The 14,460-nt window shown below is 44.4% G+C and overlaps 1 protein-coding gene across 2 annotated transcripts in view; it reads right to left on the bottom strand.

Moving 5' to 3' along the window:
• Positions 1-14,460, bottom strand: part of MATN2 (matrilin 2) — a 168,281-nt gene that overhangs the window by 93,738 nt on the left and 60,083 nt on the right. For both annotated transcript variants that reach the window (XM_003311858.7, XM_528309.8), the window contains exons 3-4: positions 11,594-12,163; positions 1,224-1,346 (exon numbers count right to left, since the gene is read on the bottom strand). In XM_003311858.7, coding sequence (XP_003311906.2) covers positions 1,224-1,346; positions 11,594-12,163 — 693 coding nt within the window. The remainder of the gene's footprint in view (positions 1-1,223; positions 1,347-11,593; positions 12,164-14,460) is intronic.

Raw genomic sequence — 14,460 nt, 5'->3', positions numbered from 1 at the left:
TGGGAGTGAGTTTTTGTTATGGATTTTGAGGAAGCGTCAGATCTTCAACTGGAAGATGAGGATGATTCAGGCTGCACTCAACTTGGGATCCTGGGGTCTGAGAGGAGCCTAAGAACACATACCGCCCACCCCACCCCTGCGATTCAGAGTCCAGAGGGCTTTGGGTTTCCACAGGCCACACAGAACCGGAGGGTCAAGTAGACGTTACCTAATCTTGAGGGGCAGGGAGAACTCCAGCCAACCACTCAACCCCAAAACTGAAGAACAGTGAGAAGAAACATGAAAAAGGTGGTTGGCCTCTATAAATGTGACACTAATTACAGCCATTTGTGCAAACTGCTTTCCATTAATGCTTAATTGCTTGCCATGAGGTATGACAACAATTATACATTGCAACAATGACACATTGCAACAATTACACATGGCAACAGTTATGCACTGCACGAACTAAGTGTCAGATTAGCTGAGTTTTATTTGCTTCCATGTGGGCTGGTCTTCCTCATGACTTGTTTTTGGTAGCCTGGTCATCTGTAGGTTAACTCAGTGGCTTTATCCATAACTTTAAAAAGTAAGGACACGGTACTCAGTGTATGAGTAATTCTGTCCTTTAAGGGGTAGACTACCTCGTGCTGGCTCAAATATCAGTATACTGTCTAGTCTTTGGCACTTAGCCAAAAAAGAGAATGCGAGTTCTAATATCTTACATCTGTTTACCCCCTTTTTAAAATCTAGGACACCTATAAAGTGTCCCACACCAAAGCAACTGGGTCCCTGCACCCCTCTAAAACAGAACTTGAATAATCACTCCCAGCCGAGGTTAACAACTCTTCCTAAATCCACACTTTATAGAAGATAATAAAATATGGAAACAGTTCCTTAGGGTACAGTTAATAAAGACAATGGATGAAAAGGCTCTTCAGTAGTCCCTGCTAAAGAACAAGCTTGGAAGTAAAGGAGACCAGTTCATACATCCAAAGAGGCTATTTCTGAGATGGTGCTTCTACCTATCTTTCCAACTCCTCCTGATGGCCTACTATGTGCCCAGCTCTGGACTAGGCACTGTGATGGGGTCAACAGAAAATACCAAACTTTATTTCTGTCCCCAAGGGATGATAACTGGGGTGGGTGAGGCATCACAGATGAATAAAATGAGCCCAGATAAAAGAAGGGAGAGGATGAGGGAAGAGGAAGAAACCACAAATACATCAGCAAAGCAATCTTACTTCTGCAAGTCGTCTGATCCGAGTTGAGAATGTAGCCTTGTTTGCACCTGCAGATGTATGAGCCAGGGATGTTGATGCAGAAGTGGGCACAGTTATGCTCCAGGGTGCTGCACATGTGGGCCGCTGAAAGGGAAGACACAGGAAGATAAGTCAACAGTGACGCCCTTTCTCACTCCATTCCAGCCAGCAAGCATTTATTCAGTGCCTACTCCCTCCTCTGGGCAGGACTCAGAGAAATAAGCTGCAGTCCCTACCCTCAAGGGGGCTCACAGTCCAAGGTGGACAAGACAGGGCCAGATAAAGGGCCATGGAAAATCAAAGAGAAACAATGTTAGGCTGAACTATATGAAATTGCTGGTACTTGATTGGTTTTGATCTACAAAAAAAAGCAAGAAATTTCCAATTCAACTTAATAATACCCATGTGGTGGGCTGGGGAATCAGAAAAGTTTGCCAGCATCAGAGGGGACTTTGACTTAAGTGTGGATTTTTAGGAAGCAGCATTGGGGCTGGAGGAAAAGCTATTAAATAAGCAAGAATGTGTTAAAGAACCAACAGTTTCTCAAAATCATGTTTCAAGAGTAACGTAAATTTTTAATACGCAAAAGTATACACACAATTTTGGAGTAAAAAATGCACTCACACGTTTCATGTTTCTGTAATCTTTATGTCTCAATGTAAGATACCTATTTAGCATCTTTTCTTTTCTTTCTTTCTTTCCTTTTTTTTTTTTTTTTTTTTTGAGACAAGGTCTTGCTCTGTCTCCCAGGCTGGAGAGCAGTGGCACAATCATGGCTCACTGCAGCCTCAAACTCCTGGGCTCAAGCCATCCTCCCACCTCAGCTTCCTGAGTAGCTGGGACTACGGGAGTGTGCCACCATGCCCGGCTAATTTTTAAAATTTTTTTTGTAGAGACAGGGTTTCACTATGTTGCCCAGGCTGGTCTCAAACTCCTGGGCTCAAGCAATCCTCCCAATTTGGCCTCCCAAAGTGCTGGGATTACAGGCATAAGCCACCACGCCTGCCCTCTGCATTTAGTTCCTGAAGTACCTCAGCTTTCTGGTACATTGGTTCCTGCATAAGTCTGCCTGTAGCTCATAAAAATTCTCTTTTTTTAATGTCCTAATTTATGGCTTTACTCAATGTAACTTGATTGTATTTAAAATTAACAAGCAACAGTACAAACATAACAAGTTATGCAAGTGTTCTCATAAACAAAAAAGATGTCTATATGTAGAAATATATTTTTATGAAGCTAAAATAAAAGGATCTCTCAAAAGCTTAGAACAATTCCATTAATCCAGCGCTTATGAAAACTCAGCTGTGATTAAATCCATCTGAAGTTTATGTCTCTTTACATTGGAGTAAGAAATATGGTGGGCAATAAATGAACTAGGGAAGTAAAGCTGTTTCATTTCACAACAATACAATTTAGAATGTACTGTTCTGAGTTTGATTGTCTGTGTTTTGGTTCCTGTTAGGATACAAATAACACTAGGAAGGTTTGTAGATCCAATCAGTCATTTTTACTTCAGGGTGAAATAAACAGCTTTTTTTGTGACCTTGTACAAGTTTCTTTTATTGTTATCATTATTTTTAAATAAAATAGAAGTTTTCTCATTTTTAAAAATAGAGATGATGTCTTACTATGTTGCCCAGGCTGGTCTCAAACTCCTGAGCTGAAGCGATTCTCCTACATCAGCCTCCCAAAGTGTTAGGATCACAGACATGAGCCACCACACCCAGCCCTTTGTGCAATTTTCTTAACTTCTTTATAAGACATGAGGATAAAAATAGCACCTACCTCATAAGAACCTCAAAAAGGTTAAAATTAATGGAGATGGTAGAGTGTTGAGAATAGTGCCTGGGGAATGCTGAAGATACCTGCTAACCATTTTATAGCAAAGGAGAATTATGGTGGCATTTTGTCTTATTTTACATCTGTAGGTTCATCCTATATATACTGACCTTCACCTCAGTTTTCACTCAACGTTAATCACAGATTCTATCAATGTTGATACATGTACTGTATTTCATGGAATCTAAAATGCACCCCAGTTTCAGAGATGTCAAACTGTGAAGACATGTTCAGTTGATCCTCATTCTTCACAGATTCCATATTTGTGAATTTGCCAACTCACTAAAATGTATCTGTAAGCCCAAACCAATACTCACAGCGTTTTCACGGTCACTAGTGGACATGCTCAGAGTGCATGAGCACTCAATTTAAAATATCTCTAAATTTAGTTTATTTTGTGAGACAGGCTCTTGCTCTGTCACCTAGGCTGGAGTACAGTGGCACAGTCACAGCTTGCTGCAGCCTCAATCTCCGGGGCTCAAGTGATCCTCCTGCCTCAGCCTCAGCCTCCCAAGTAGCTGAGACTACAAAACAATGTGTTGCCTGGTGCAGATGTTCTCAGCTGAGGTTGAACAAGGAGCCACTCTGCCTTCTTTTTCAGCTTTCATTCTGTGAACAAGTATCCTTTCCACAGTCTACTTAGCACCATGGTTTTTGTTTGTTTGTTTGTTTTTTCATTTCTGTGCTTTCTGTAAGTGATTTTGCTGTTTAAAATGGTGATGCGCCGGCTAGTGTTCCTCAGTGCAGAAAGGCTGCGATGTGCCTTACAGGGAAAATATGTGTTAGGTAAGTTTCATTCAGTCAGGAGTTATCGTTGGCTGTGGGTCTGATGTTAATGAATCAATGGTGTATATCAAATACGATGTTTTCGGCCAGGCACGGTGGCTCACACCTGTAATCTCAGCACTTTGGGAGGCCAAGGTGGGTGGATCACTTGAGGTCAGGAGTTTAAGACCAGCCTGGCCAACATGGTGAAACCCTGTCTCTACTAAAAAAAAATACAAAAAGTAGTCAGGAATGGTGGTAGATGCCTGTAATCCCAGCTACTCGGGAGGCTGAGGCAGGAGAATTGCTTGAAACCGGGAGGCAGAGGTTGCAGTGAGCTGAGACTGTGCCACTGCAGACACAGCGAGACTCTGTCTCAAAAAATAAACAAACAAAAAAAATAAGATGTTTTTAAACAGAAACACACATAAAACAAGGCTATGTATTGATTAGTTGACAAAAAATATTGTCACCAGAGGATTGCAGGAACCTAACCCTATATTCCATCAGGAATATATGGAGCAATGGTTTAGTATTCTCTAACTCAGTGTTTGCAGTGACTTTATAAAACATAATTATTGTGAATAATGAAAACTAGCTGTATTTTAGATTTAAAGATTTAATCAAAACCTTAGATCTAGTTTATCCCTCCCAGTTGATTTATCCATTGGTCATATGACTTTCCTCATTTTATTTGGCCATTTCCCCATTGGTCAGCATTTGGGTGGTTTCCAAGTTTTCACTTTCACAGTGTTGTGATGAACATTCCTGAACATGTCTCCTTGAATTCATGTACGATGGTTTCTCTAGGACTGGGTCTCACTTTAAACAGATATGGCCTGATTGCCTTCCAAGACAGCTCATGTCAGCAACGATGGTCCTAACGATTCCCATCCCCTCAAAACTTCAGTACTTGGTGTTATCAAACTTCAAGTTTTGACAATCGTATGGTGAGGGGTAATCATTATCCCACTTTTAATTTGCATTTGCTTTGCATCCTGAAAGACTGTCTTCTTTTCCCGGACTGCTGGAGTCAAATTACCCACGGGCAGAGGACATTTCTAAGGCACTCACAGCATGTCACTGTCTCTCTCCATAATTAAGGAAGTGTAGTGTGTAGGCAACCAACTACACGGCAGTCACCCACTGCCACGAGTGGGAGGCCCAAGTGATGTACCTGGTGCCTGTCTTCTTGGTGAGACCCTAACAGACAAAATAAGAGGACAGGAGATGTGAGGCAGAGAAAATATCTGGCGGGCAGCAGGCAGCATCGTGGGGAGAGGATGGCTACTGGAAATAGACCGCCTGAAGGCTCAGCTTCGCCACTCCCTATGACCTTGTGCAAATGACTTGGTTTCTCTGAACTCCACTTTCTTCACCTATCAAATGCGGAAATTAGGCCAGGCATTGTGGCTCATGCCTGTAATGCCAGCACTTTGGGAGGCTGAGGTGAGCAGATCACTTGAGTCCAGGAGTTTGAGACCAGCCTGGCCAACATGGCAAAATCCCATCTCTACTAAAAACATAAAAATAAGCTAGGCATGGTGGTGGGCTCAGCTACTTGGGAGGCTGAGGCAGGAGAATTGCTTGAAACCGGGAGGCAGAGGTTGCAGTGAGCTGAGGTCGTGCCACTGCACTCCAGCCTGGGTGACAGAGTGACTCCATCTCAAAAAAAAAAAAAAAAAAAAGTTAGTGGGGAGGGGGAATTAAAAGAACTATTGCATTGGGTTTCAGAGTGACAGCTTGTTACTAAGGCTTATTTTGGCCATGTGCCATAAGAGAAACTGGAACTAAAAGATTATAATTTGGTGTAATGGAAAAGGCACTGGATTGGGAGCTAGAAGACTGTGCTCTAGTTCCCCTCTACCTCGAACAAGTGAGGGAAGTTCTGGGAAATCAGGTAGCTCTTGTAGGCTATTTCTTTACCTGTAGAGTAAAGGCATGGACAGGCTCTAGGGACCTCAGTACAGACACCTATTATTTAATCTGGTACCTGGTTTTTCTAGAAACTGCCCTTCCTTCTCACTCCAGACACCTTGCATCGGGGAGCTGCCGTGGTGGTCTGAGGTAGTCCCACTCCTGGCCACTGTTGGTTGGTACAGGGTTTGACAATCAGAGTCCTTTACTGGCATTTAGGAACCAGAACTGAATAAAAGGAGGCTCAAACAGAGAACAAGTGAGCCTCAGGGGCTGGTGGGGCCATGCTTCCTGACTGTGGACTGGAGAAGGAGAGGAGTGGAGGGGAGATGCAGTGAAAGCAGGACCCTCACAACTGCCATCCTTATTTCCATGGATAATATAATGCACTCCCCCCTCCTTTTAGAAAAAAATGGAATTCCTGACACTTTCAACCAAAAGAATCTCAAACACCTTCACTAAACTAGAATAAAACTTTCCCATCTGTAGAATGCTGTGGGTGAGTGCTGAGTGACTTTCAGAGCATCCAGGCCTCATGCCTTGCCCTCTGTGGGATGGGCCTTTGCGGTGAGAGCCAAGGGGAGACCACAGCCTTGCCTCCTCCACCGGCCTGCTGGAAACAGTCCTATGAGCCTCATTTCTCAGAAGGCCCTCTGGGTTTACACTCAGCCAAGGCCTTGTGTTCAGCGGGGAGGAATAACTAATCAGCAGCCTAAGTCATTGGTGGGATTGGATTTGTTGACTAGGAAATAAGAACAGTCTTTTTTTTAATGATTGTATGAATGACTAAAGGAGTGGTCAGTGTAGGGAGGTGGGCTGGAGATCTTGTATTACTGGGCACAGTAGACTCAACGTTTGTGAAGTCAGTCCAGCCTCCCCACTTCACATCAGGACCTCAAAGGGGTGCCATCAGTGTAGACTGCCCAGGCCAGTTCATGAAGGGTGTGTCCTAGGAATACTATTAGGGCCTTAAATTGTGCCTGGCCTGGGTGGGGTGGGGCTATTAGGGTAGGAACAGCCTGGCTCCCTGCTCCAAAATACCAGATGAGGCTGATAAAGTCAGCACCTAGAGGTTAATTAAAAGCAATCTCGCCCAGGTGGCAAGAATCACCAGAACACTCGGGACAGTGTTTTCAGCCCATAGATTCCATGTTTTCTCTTACTGGGTGGCAAAAATGGCAGACTCCAGGATGTGTGGGGTTTGGTCATCTTGTAGACAGGACCTCAATTCACAGGGCACCTGGCCTCTCCCTGGTGGTCTCAAGGGTGGCCTGAGAATGCAACCTCAGGATTCCCCTTGCTGTGGCTGGTATGGGAAGTCCCTGCCTGCAAGTATAAAGCCTCCACTGTGCTCAAGATTGTACAGCCAGACAGCCAAAGAGAAAAAGCCAGGACTCTCACCCAGCAAGGTCTGGCTCCAGAGTCTAATCAATTCCTCACTGTATGATAAAGGTCCTGCCTTGATCACACCCAGACACCACCTGTCCCAATCTGCAGATGTAGCATTGATTTTCAGTTCTGCCTGCAGAATGCCTAGGCTCACGTCTCAACTCTACCACTTACAGGCCAGGCACAGTGGCTCATGTCTGTAGTCCCAGCACTTTGGGAGGCAGAGGCAGGAGAGCTGCTTGAGCCCAGGAGTTCAAGACCAGCCTAGGCAACATAGTAAGACATTGTTTCTTTTTAAAAAAATAAAAATTATTCAGTCATGGTGGCGCACAACTGTAGTCCAAGCTGGGATGGAACTTTGAGGCGGTAGTGAGCTATGATCATGCCACTGCACTCTAGCCTGGGTGACAGAGTGAGACCCTATCTCAAAAAACAAAATAAAACAAACAAATAAAAACAAAAAAAACAAGCTCCATCACTTACAGGTTTGTGACCTTGGACAAGTTATTTAACCTCTTTGGTTCTCAATTTCCTCTTCATAAAATGGGAACTATAAGAGCATCTACTTGACAGGTTTGTTGTGTGAATAAAGTGAGTTAACATACACTAATAGCCTGAAACAACACATGCATACATTAATATCAAGAAATGTTAGTGATTATTAGTATCACCTCATCTTTAAAGCTCTCCTGGAGCCCCCAGGCAGACCCTGACAATTTCCAGTTCTGTAAAATAGGGATAATAGAGCCAGGTATAGTGACATGTAGTCCCAGCTACTTGGGAGGCTGATGTGAGAGGGTTGCTTGAGCCCAGGAGTTCGAGGCCAGCCTGGACAACATAGTGAGACCTTATCTCTTAGAAAGAAAAAAAAAAGATAATGATAGTACCTATCTCAAACGGCTATTTTAAGTATTAAATGGAATACTGTATTTGAAAGTACCTAGCACAGGACAAGATTAGCTATTATTGGGGTACAGTTTGTGAAAGGAAAATAAAATCTCAGGATCCCAAATCACTATGCCAAAAGGAAAAAAATTAAGCTAAAAGCTGAGTAATGCAAGAAACTGCCTTTGCTTTTGTTCCTAAGCAGATAGCTACAGATAAAAGGTTAAATATCTGCATAAGTAGCTACTCTATGTTCACCTTATCTTATGTAAAGTGTTGATTTACTGAGCACTAGAGGAATACATAATTGACTGTTCCCCTACCTGCTCCTTTTCTCTTGCAACATGTGGATTCAGTAATGTGACCATGCCCTCCCTCTCTCCCTTTTAAATACTGAAGCCCTCAAAATCATCTTTGGAAAAAGGCACAGACCACAGATTGTTCCTGTGATTTTGTGTTCCTTTTCTCCAGGCATGTCCTTAACCTTGGCAAAATAAACTTTTACATTGGTTGGGACTTGTCTCAGATACTTTTTGGTTTACAGGTTCAACGAATGTTTAAGGAACAAATGAGACTTCCCAAACCTCAGAGATGTCATCTGCAACTTGGAAAATGCTCACCATTTTTGTCTGATCATTTGAGTGCAGATCAAAACTGAGGCCATCTGCCTAGCCCATCGGTCCTCAGTGTATTTGATTGTAATAATACATAACACAGTGCACACTGAATAGGGCTCTACCATTTACAACACCTGTTCACTCATCTACTTTCTGCATATAAAATCCCCATTTTACAGATGAGGCAACTGAGGCTCAGAGAGCACAAAGGATTTGCTCAAGATTGTACAACTAGAGTCAGCTCCTCTTCCTCCTACGAAGGCTGCCTTCAGAGTTTCACCTATTTTAGGTGAATGCCAATTGCAAAGTAGGTTTACCTGGCCAGGCTGGACCGTGGAGGTGGCCACCAGAAAATGGTTTACCTTAAAAGAGGAATTTGTAATTCCCAACATGCAGAGGAGCGAAATGAGCAAGAGGTTTGGAATTAGCATCCAACTATCTCTTGGCTATTTGTTTTTCAGGTGATTCACTTAGCAAGTTCCTTAACCTGTAAAAAGAGAGTGGCAAGAGTGTGCTGCCTGCCTCCTGGGGCTTTCTGCGATAACTTAAGGGAAAGTGCTTTATAAATGTTAGTTACTACAGTCTTTACAGTGCAGTTGATAAAGAGGCCCTGGGGCCTCTTCAACCTTTCAAGACGGCTGCTGAGTCTGCTGAGCAAAGCCGGGCAGTGCAGTGCAGTGAGAGACAGCAGCCCTGTCTCCTGCAGAGTGGATGGGGGGACTCACAGGGGATTCATTTCTCAGGCACAGGAACAAGTGGGATAACGCTGATGTTTTCTTAGAGCTTCCAGATTATAACAAAGAAGATGAAGGGAGGAAAAGTCCAAACTGCTTTTTCATTTTGCTGCCTTGCCATAAAGCACACAGAGATGGTTTTTCCACAGACAAGTCCACATTGGTATATCCTATTCGACACCAGGATTGCGGGGGCGGGGGGAGGGGGGCGGTCAGTCCCATTGTGTAGCTCCTCAGCCTTATCATGTTATCTTTCCATTTTCTGATAAATACAGAAGGCTTATAAAAAGAACCCCTCCATTAAAATTTTCCAACACAAATGAATAAACTGTCAAAATGGTTACAGAACCAATTTCCCTTTCAATATTTTCGGGAAAGGGGAAACATAAATTCTGCAGAAGTCATTTAAAGTCATAAACCTTGAAAATGTTTGCAGCGTGTTCTGCTGATTGAAGTGTTCCAGCTGACTTAGGCCACAACACACCACAACAACACAGCCTCTGCAGTGCCAGGGAAATGGCACTTCTGAACACTTTCCAAGTGGCATTGCAAAGAAAAAGGTTCTTTTTTCTTCATGGCATTGATTTCTTAAGTAAATCTTTTGATTCTGGAGTCAAGAACAAATGAGATCTCTGTGCTTTTTGAAGTTAGTTCTCAGCAGGGGATTTTGTTTAATACACATCAAAAGCACATTGTTCTTCCCTGGGGCCTATATCTTAGAGGTCTAGAATATGTCACATTCTGAGAACCCCCTCCTGGGTGCCCTCTCCTGGGGAGTTGGTGCTGAGTCTGGCTCTAAAGCTCATTCTCCACTCTGCTCTAGGGAAAGATATTTTACATTTTACAAATAGATATTTACATATAGATAATTTACAAATAGGTATTTAAAAATAGATTATTTCCTTTTATTTCCCCACCAAAGATTCATGGTAGCTGGAGGGGACAGGGACCACTGGGAATGGACAAGTCAGGGTGGGACACTGTTTACCAAATCAGGATGCGAGTTTCCTGGATTGGGCGGCTGGCCCCCTGCCCTCCCGGAGGAGGAAGGAACAAAAAGGCAGCCGCAGAGGCAGGAAACTGGGGAGAATGCAGGCTGACCTGCTGAGAAGAGTGGGGGCAGCAGCAGGGGTAGAGATAACTGGAAAGTGTGTGGGAAGAAAGGGAGAGAGAAGCCCTGTGGAAAAGAGGGTTAGAAAGCAAAAGAGGGAAGAAAGCTTCCAACATAGAAGAATGCAGCTCAGGGGCTCCGAGAGGCATCTTCCTGCAGAAAGAGTTGGCAGGTGAGGAGTGGCCCCTACAATCTTAACAGGTGGGGAGCTGCCAGGACCACACCTTGGTCCTCTGTATATGCTGGACCTCTTTGTCAGCTGAGAAAACATCCCCTGCCAGCACCACCATGGGGCAAAAATGCCTTGGTATTCCACACCATCCAAGGAGAGATTATGTTACTTTTTCTGCCCTTCCATTCCTATCCATACTCCAACTCATGAATTCCAACTTAGGGAATTCCAGGGCAGCTCCATGTGCTGAAGAAAAACGCTGTCTATCTACTCTTCCTCATTCTGTGGTTTGGGCTTACGTGTCCCTTCCCCAGGGCAGTCTCCCTGAGCATCCAGGCCTAGGTAAGGTCCTGGGGTTGCACACTCCTTCATGTCCTGAATTCTTCCTCCATTACACTGTGACAACTATAGTTACTTATTTGTATAATTATATATTTAATGTCTGTCTTAGCTGGGTGCTCATGCCTGTAATCCCAGTACTTTGGGAGGTTGAGGCAGGAGGATTGCTTGAAGCCATGAGTTTCAGATCAGCCTGGGCAACATGGCGAAACCTTGTCTCTACAAACAGTTAAAAAATAAGCCAGGCATGGTGGTGCACACCTGTAGTCCCAGCTACTCATGAGGCTAAGGCAAGAGGATCACCTAAGCCCAGGAGTTTGAGGTTACAGTGAGCTGTGATCATGCCACTGCACTACAGCCTAGGTGACAGAGCATGACCCTGTCTCTAAAAGATAAATAAATAAAAACATGTGTCCCTTGGCCAAAGTGTAAGCCCCTGGAGCACGTTGTATTTATCTTGGCCTTTGTTGAAAACCTATTGCCAGCACAGTACCTGGGACATAGTAACACAGAATGAACACTTGAAGATGAATGAATGAATTCTAGTGGTTCCTCTAGAAGAGTGACAAAGGAGCAGGACTTACTGCACAACTTCTTCTGGAACACGGAGGTCAGCGTCTCAATCTGGCTGAAATTGGCCACAAGGAAGACATGGTCCTCATGGGGCTCACTCCCAATGGACTTCAAGGTGTTGAAGTCTACCTGGCCCACACCAATGGCAAAGATTAGGATGCCCGTGTCCCGTGCCTTAGCAGCCACCTCGGCCACGGAGTCCTGAGGTCTCCCATCCGTCACGATCATTATGACCCGTGGCACATTCTCCCTCAGGGGCCGGGCCCCCTCTGCTTCTGAGAATGCAATGTTCAGGGCATACTGGATGGCCAGCCCCGTCATGGTGCCCGTGGACAGATGCCGCATCCTCTTGACAGCACGCTCCACCTCGGACTTCCTCTTGAAGGTCTTGAGGGAGAATTCATTCTTGACAGTGCTGCCATATTGGAGCAGGCCCACTCGGGTGACATCAGGACCAATGTCCAAGAATTGCAAGATGTCCACGATGAACTCCTTGACCTTTGCATAGTCATGGGTGTTGACACTGCGGGAGCTGTCAATGATGAAAACCAGGTCTGCCCGCTTGTTCTCACAGGAGCTCTCTGGGGAAAGAGGAGAGGTCAAATACATTAGAAGAGAGGCCAGGTGTGGTGGCTCACACCTGTAATCCCAGCACTTTGGAAGGCGGGTGGATCACCTGAGGTCAGGAATTCAAGACCAGCCTGGTCAACACTGTAAAACCCTGTCTCTACTAAAAATACAAAAATTAGCCGGGTGTGGTGGCGGCACCTGTATTCCCAGCTACTCGAGAGGCTGAGGCAGGAGAATCACTTGAACCAGCAAGCACAGGTTGTAGTGAGCCAAGAGAGTGCCACTGAACTCCAGCCTGGGCAACAAGAGTGAGACTGCATTAAAAAAATAAAAATAAGAATAAAAACATTAAAAGAGAGTTAAGGACCCAGGGCAGACTGGCTATTGTTGGAAATCCTGGGGCTGATGATCACCTTTGAAACCTCCTTCATCAATTTTCCTCCCCACTCATGAAAGTTATAAGGGTATATTTGTGCATGGCTGGAAGATCATAACTACTGGCTATAATCAGATAGCAATCCTTTTTGCAAGATAAATGAATATATTAGTTTCTAGAAAGTTGCCAATGCAGTTTTTATGTAACCAAACACCTGATCAGGGTCAAAATTATTTTATTCTTTACTGCATGACACATAAGCTTGGCTGGGCACTGCAGAGAATATAACAGAAGCTTAGGACAGGGTCCAAAGTTAAGGAGCTTCCAATCTACCTGGGGAGAATTAACTAATAAAACCATGAAAGAATAACTGGCATGAAAACTGTGTCGTCCTGACAATAGCTGCTAAGAGAATAGGGATATGAATGGGCTGGGGTCAAGGAGATGGGACGTGAGCTGACCTTATAGATGCATGGTGTTTGGATTAGGGAGAAGGAGCACATGGAGTGGATCACATGAACCAAAGCCCAAGACGGAATGAATGTGGTGGGTAACAGAATAAGTGATGAGACCTTGTAGTAGAGGGAATACTAGGAGTTGCAGGCAGGAATTAGTTGGACAGATGGCCTGAAGCCAGTTTAAAAAGACCTTTCCTTTCAGACTGAGAAATATGTACATGATGCCACCAGTGAGGGGCATCTTAGCATCATATTATGTAACTCACCTCTCCCATAGGGAAGTTACATAATGAAAAGTCAACAGAGTCTGGCAGTGGTTTGCAAGATGGATGGTATACACAATTTCTGGACTAATCTCATTGAGAGGGGGACTCAGATCTAATCCTAGGACAGTAGTGGAAATGGAGAAAAGGGGACCTGACTAAGAAATATTTCAACAAAGGACACAGTTAAATTGGAAAAAGGCAAATGTTCAGTCCCTTACCACCATGACTACCATAATTATGCCTTAAGCTTCTAAGCAAGAAGACTGTAAAGGTTTGAGTCCATAGACAAACTCATCCTTTTTGCGTTTCTAGTACGAGGATGATATCGGATGAGATGAGAGGCCTCCAGCTTCAGTGGGTGGAGGCTGGGCATTCCTGTTGGGAGTTTCTCGGATATTCTGAGCTACTGCCTTTCACCAGGGTGAGTCCCTCCTCCCCCATTCTCTACTCCCTTCCCGGACTTTGCAGCTGAATCAGGATTTGAAAGGGATTAGAAAAGAGATCCCAAATGCTTGCCCTAAATCCTAATCACCACAGCTGCAAGAAAGAGAGAGAAAGCCAAAATGAAACAGTAAAGCTAGTCATAAAAATGAGAAGTGGGAAAGGCCCGTGAAGTCATCCTGTCCAGGCCAGCTTGCCAGGCTGTGACTCGTCCCTGAGTGCCTGCACACACAACTCATCCTTGCTGCCTCACAAGTCTAATGGTTTTAGGGGAGGAGGCACCCACAAACACCAGTAGCCTGGCAAGAAACCAACCTTCTGACATACCCATGCATAACCCTGAGGGCTGGGTGAGTCCAGGGTGAGTGTCTCAAAACAGAGGCCCCAGAAAGTGAGTCTTTGAGGGTTCAGCGATAAGATCTATATGAAACCTAACATTTCCAGAGCACTTTGTCACTTGGTGTGATTTGATTTTCAGAACAAGTTTTTGAGAAAGGATCAAGAAGCATCATACCCATTGCATAGATGAGAACATGGGAGCACTGAGAGTTTGAAATATTTCATAATTTAGAAAAAGAAAAAATATACAGAGGTGCAACCAATATCCACCTCGTTGGGCAGCTGTAAGAATTTAAGGAAATGATGTAATGAAGGATCCAGCACTTGGGAACTCCCGACGTGTGCTGGCTGCATGTACAGGCTCTCCCCACCCCTCCATCAGCCCTCACTCGTGTCCAGCCCCAGGCTGGGTAGGGGCAGGGTTACAG

Source organism: Pan troglodytes, chromosome 7 (assembly GCF_028858775.2).
Source record: "Pan troglodytes isolate AG18354 chromosome 7, NHGRI_mPanTro3-v2.0_pri, whole genome shotgun sequence".
Classification (NCBI taxonomy): Eukaryota; Metazoa; Chordata; class Mammalia; order Primates; family Hominidae; genus Pan; species Pan troglodytes.
Note: the sequence above shows the minus strand (reverse complement) of the source record. Positions and strands in the feature narration are given on the sequence as shown.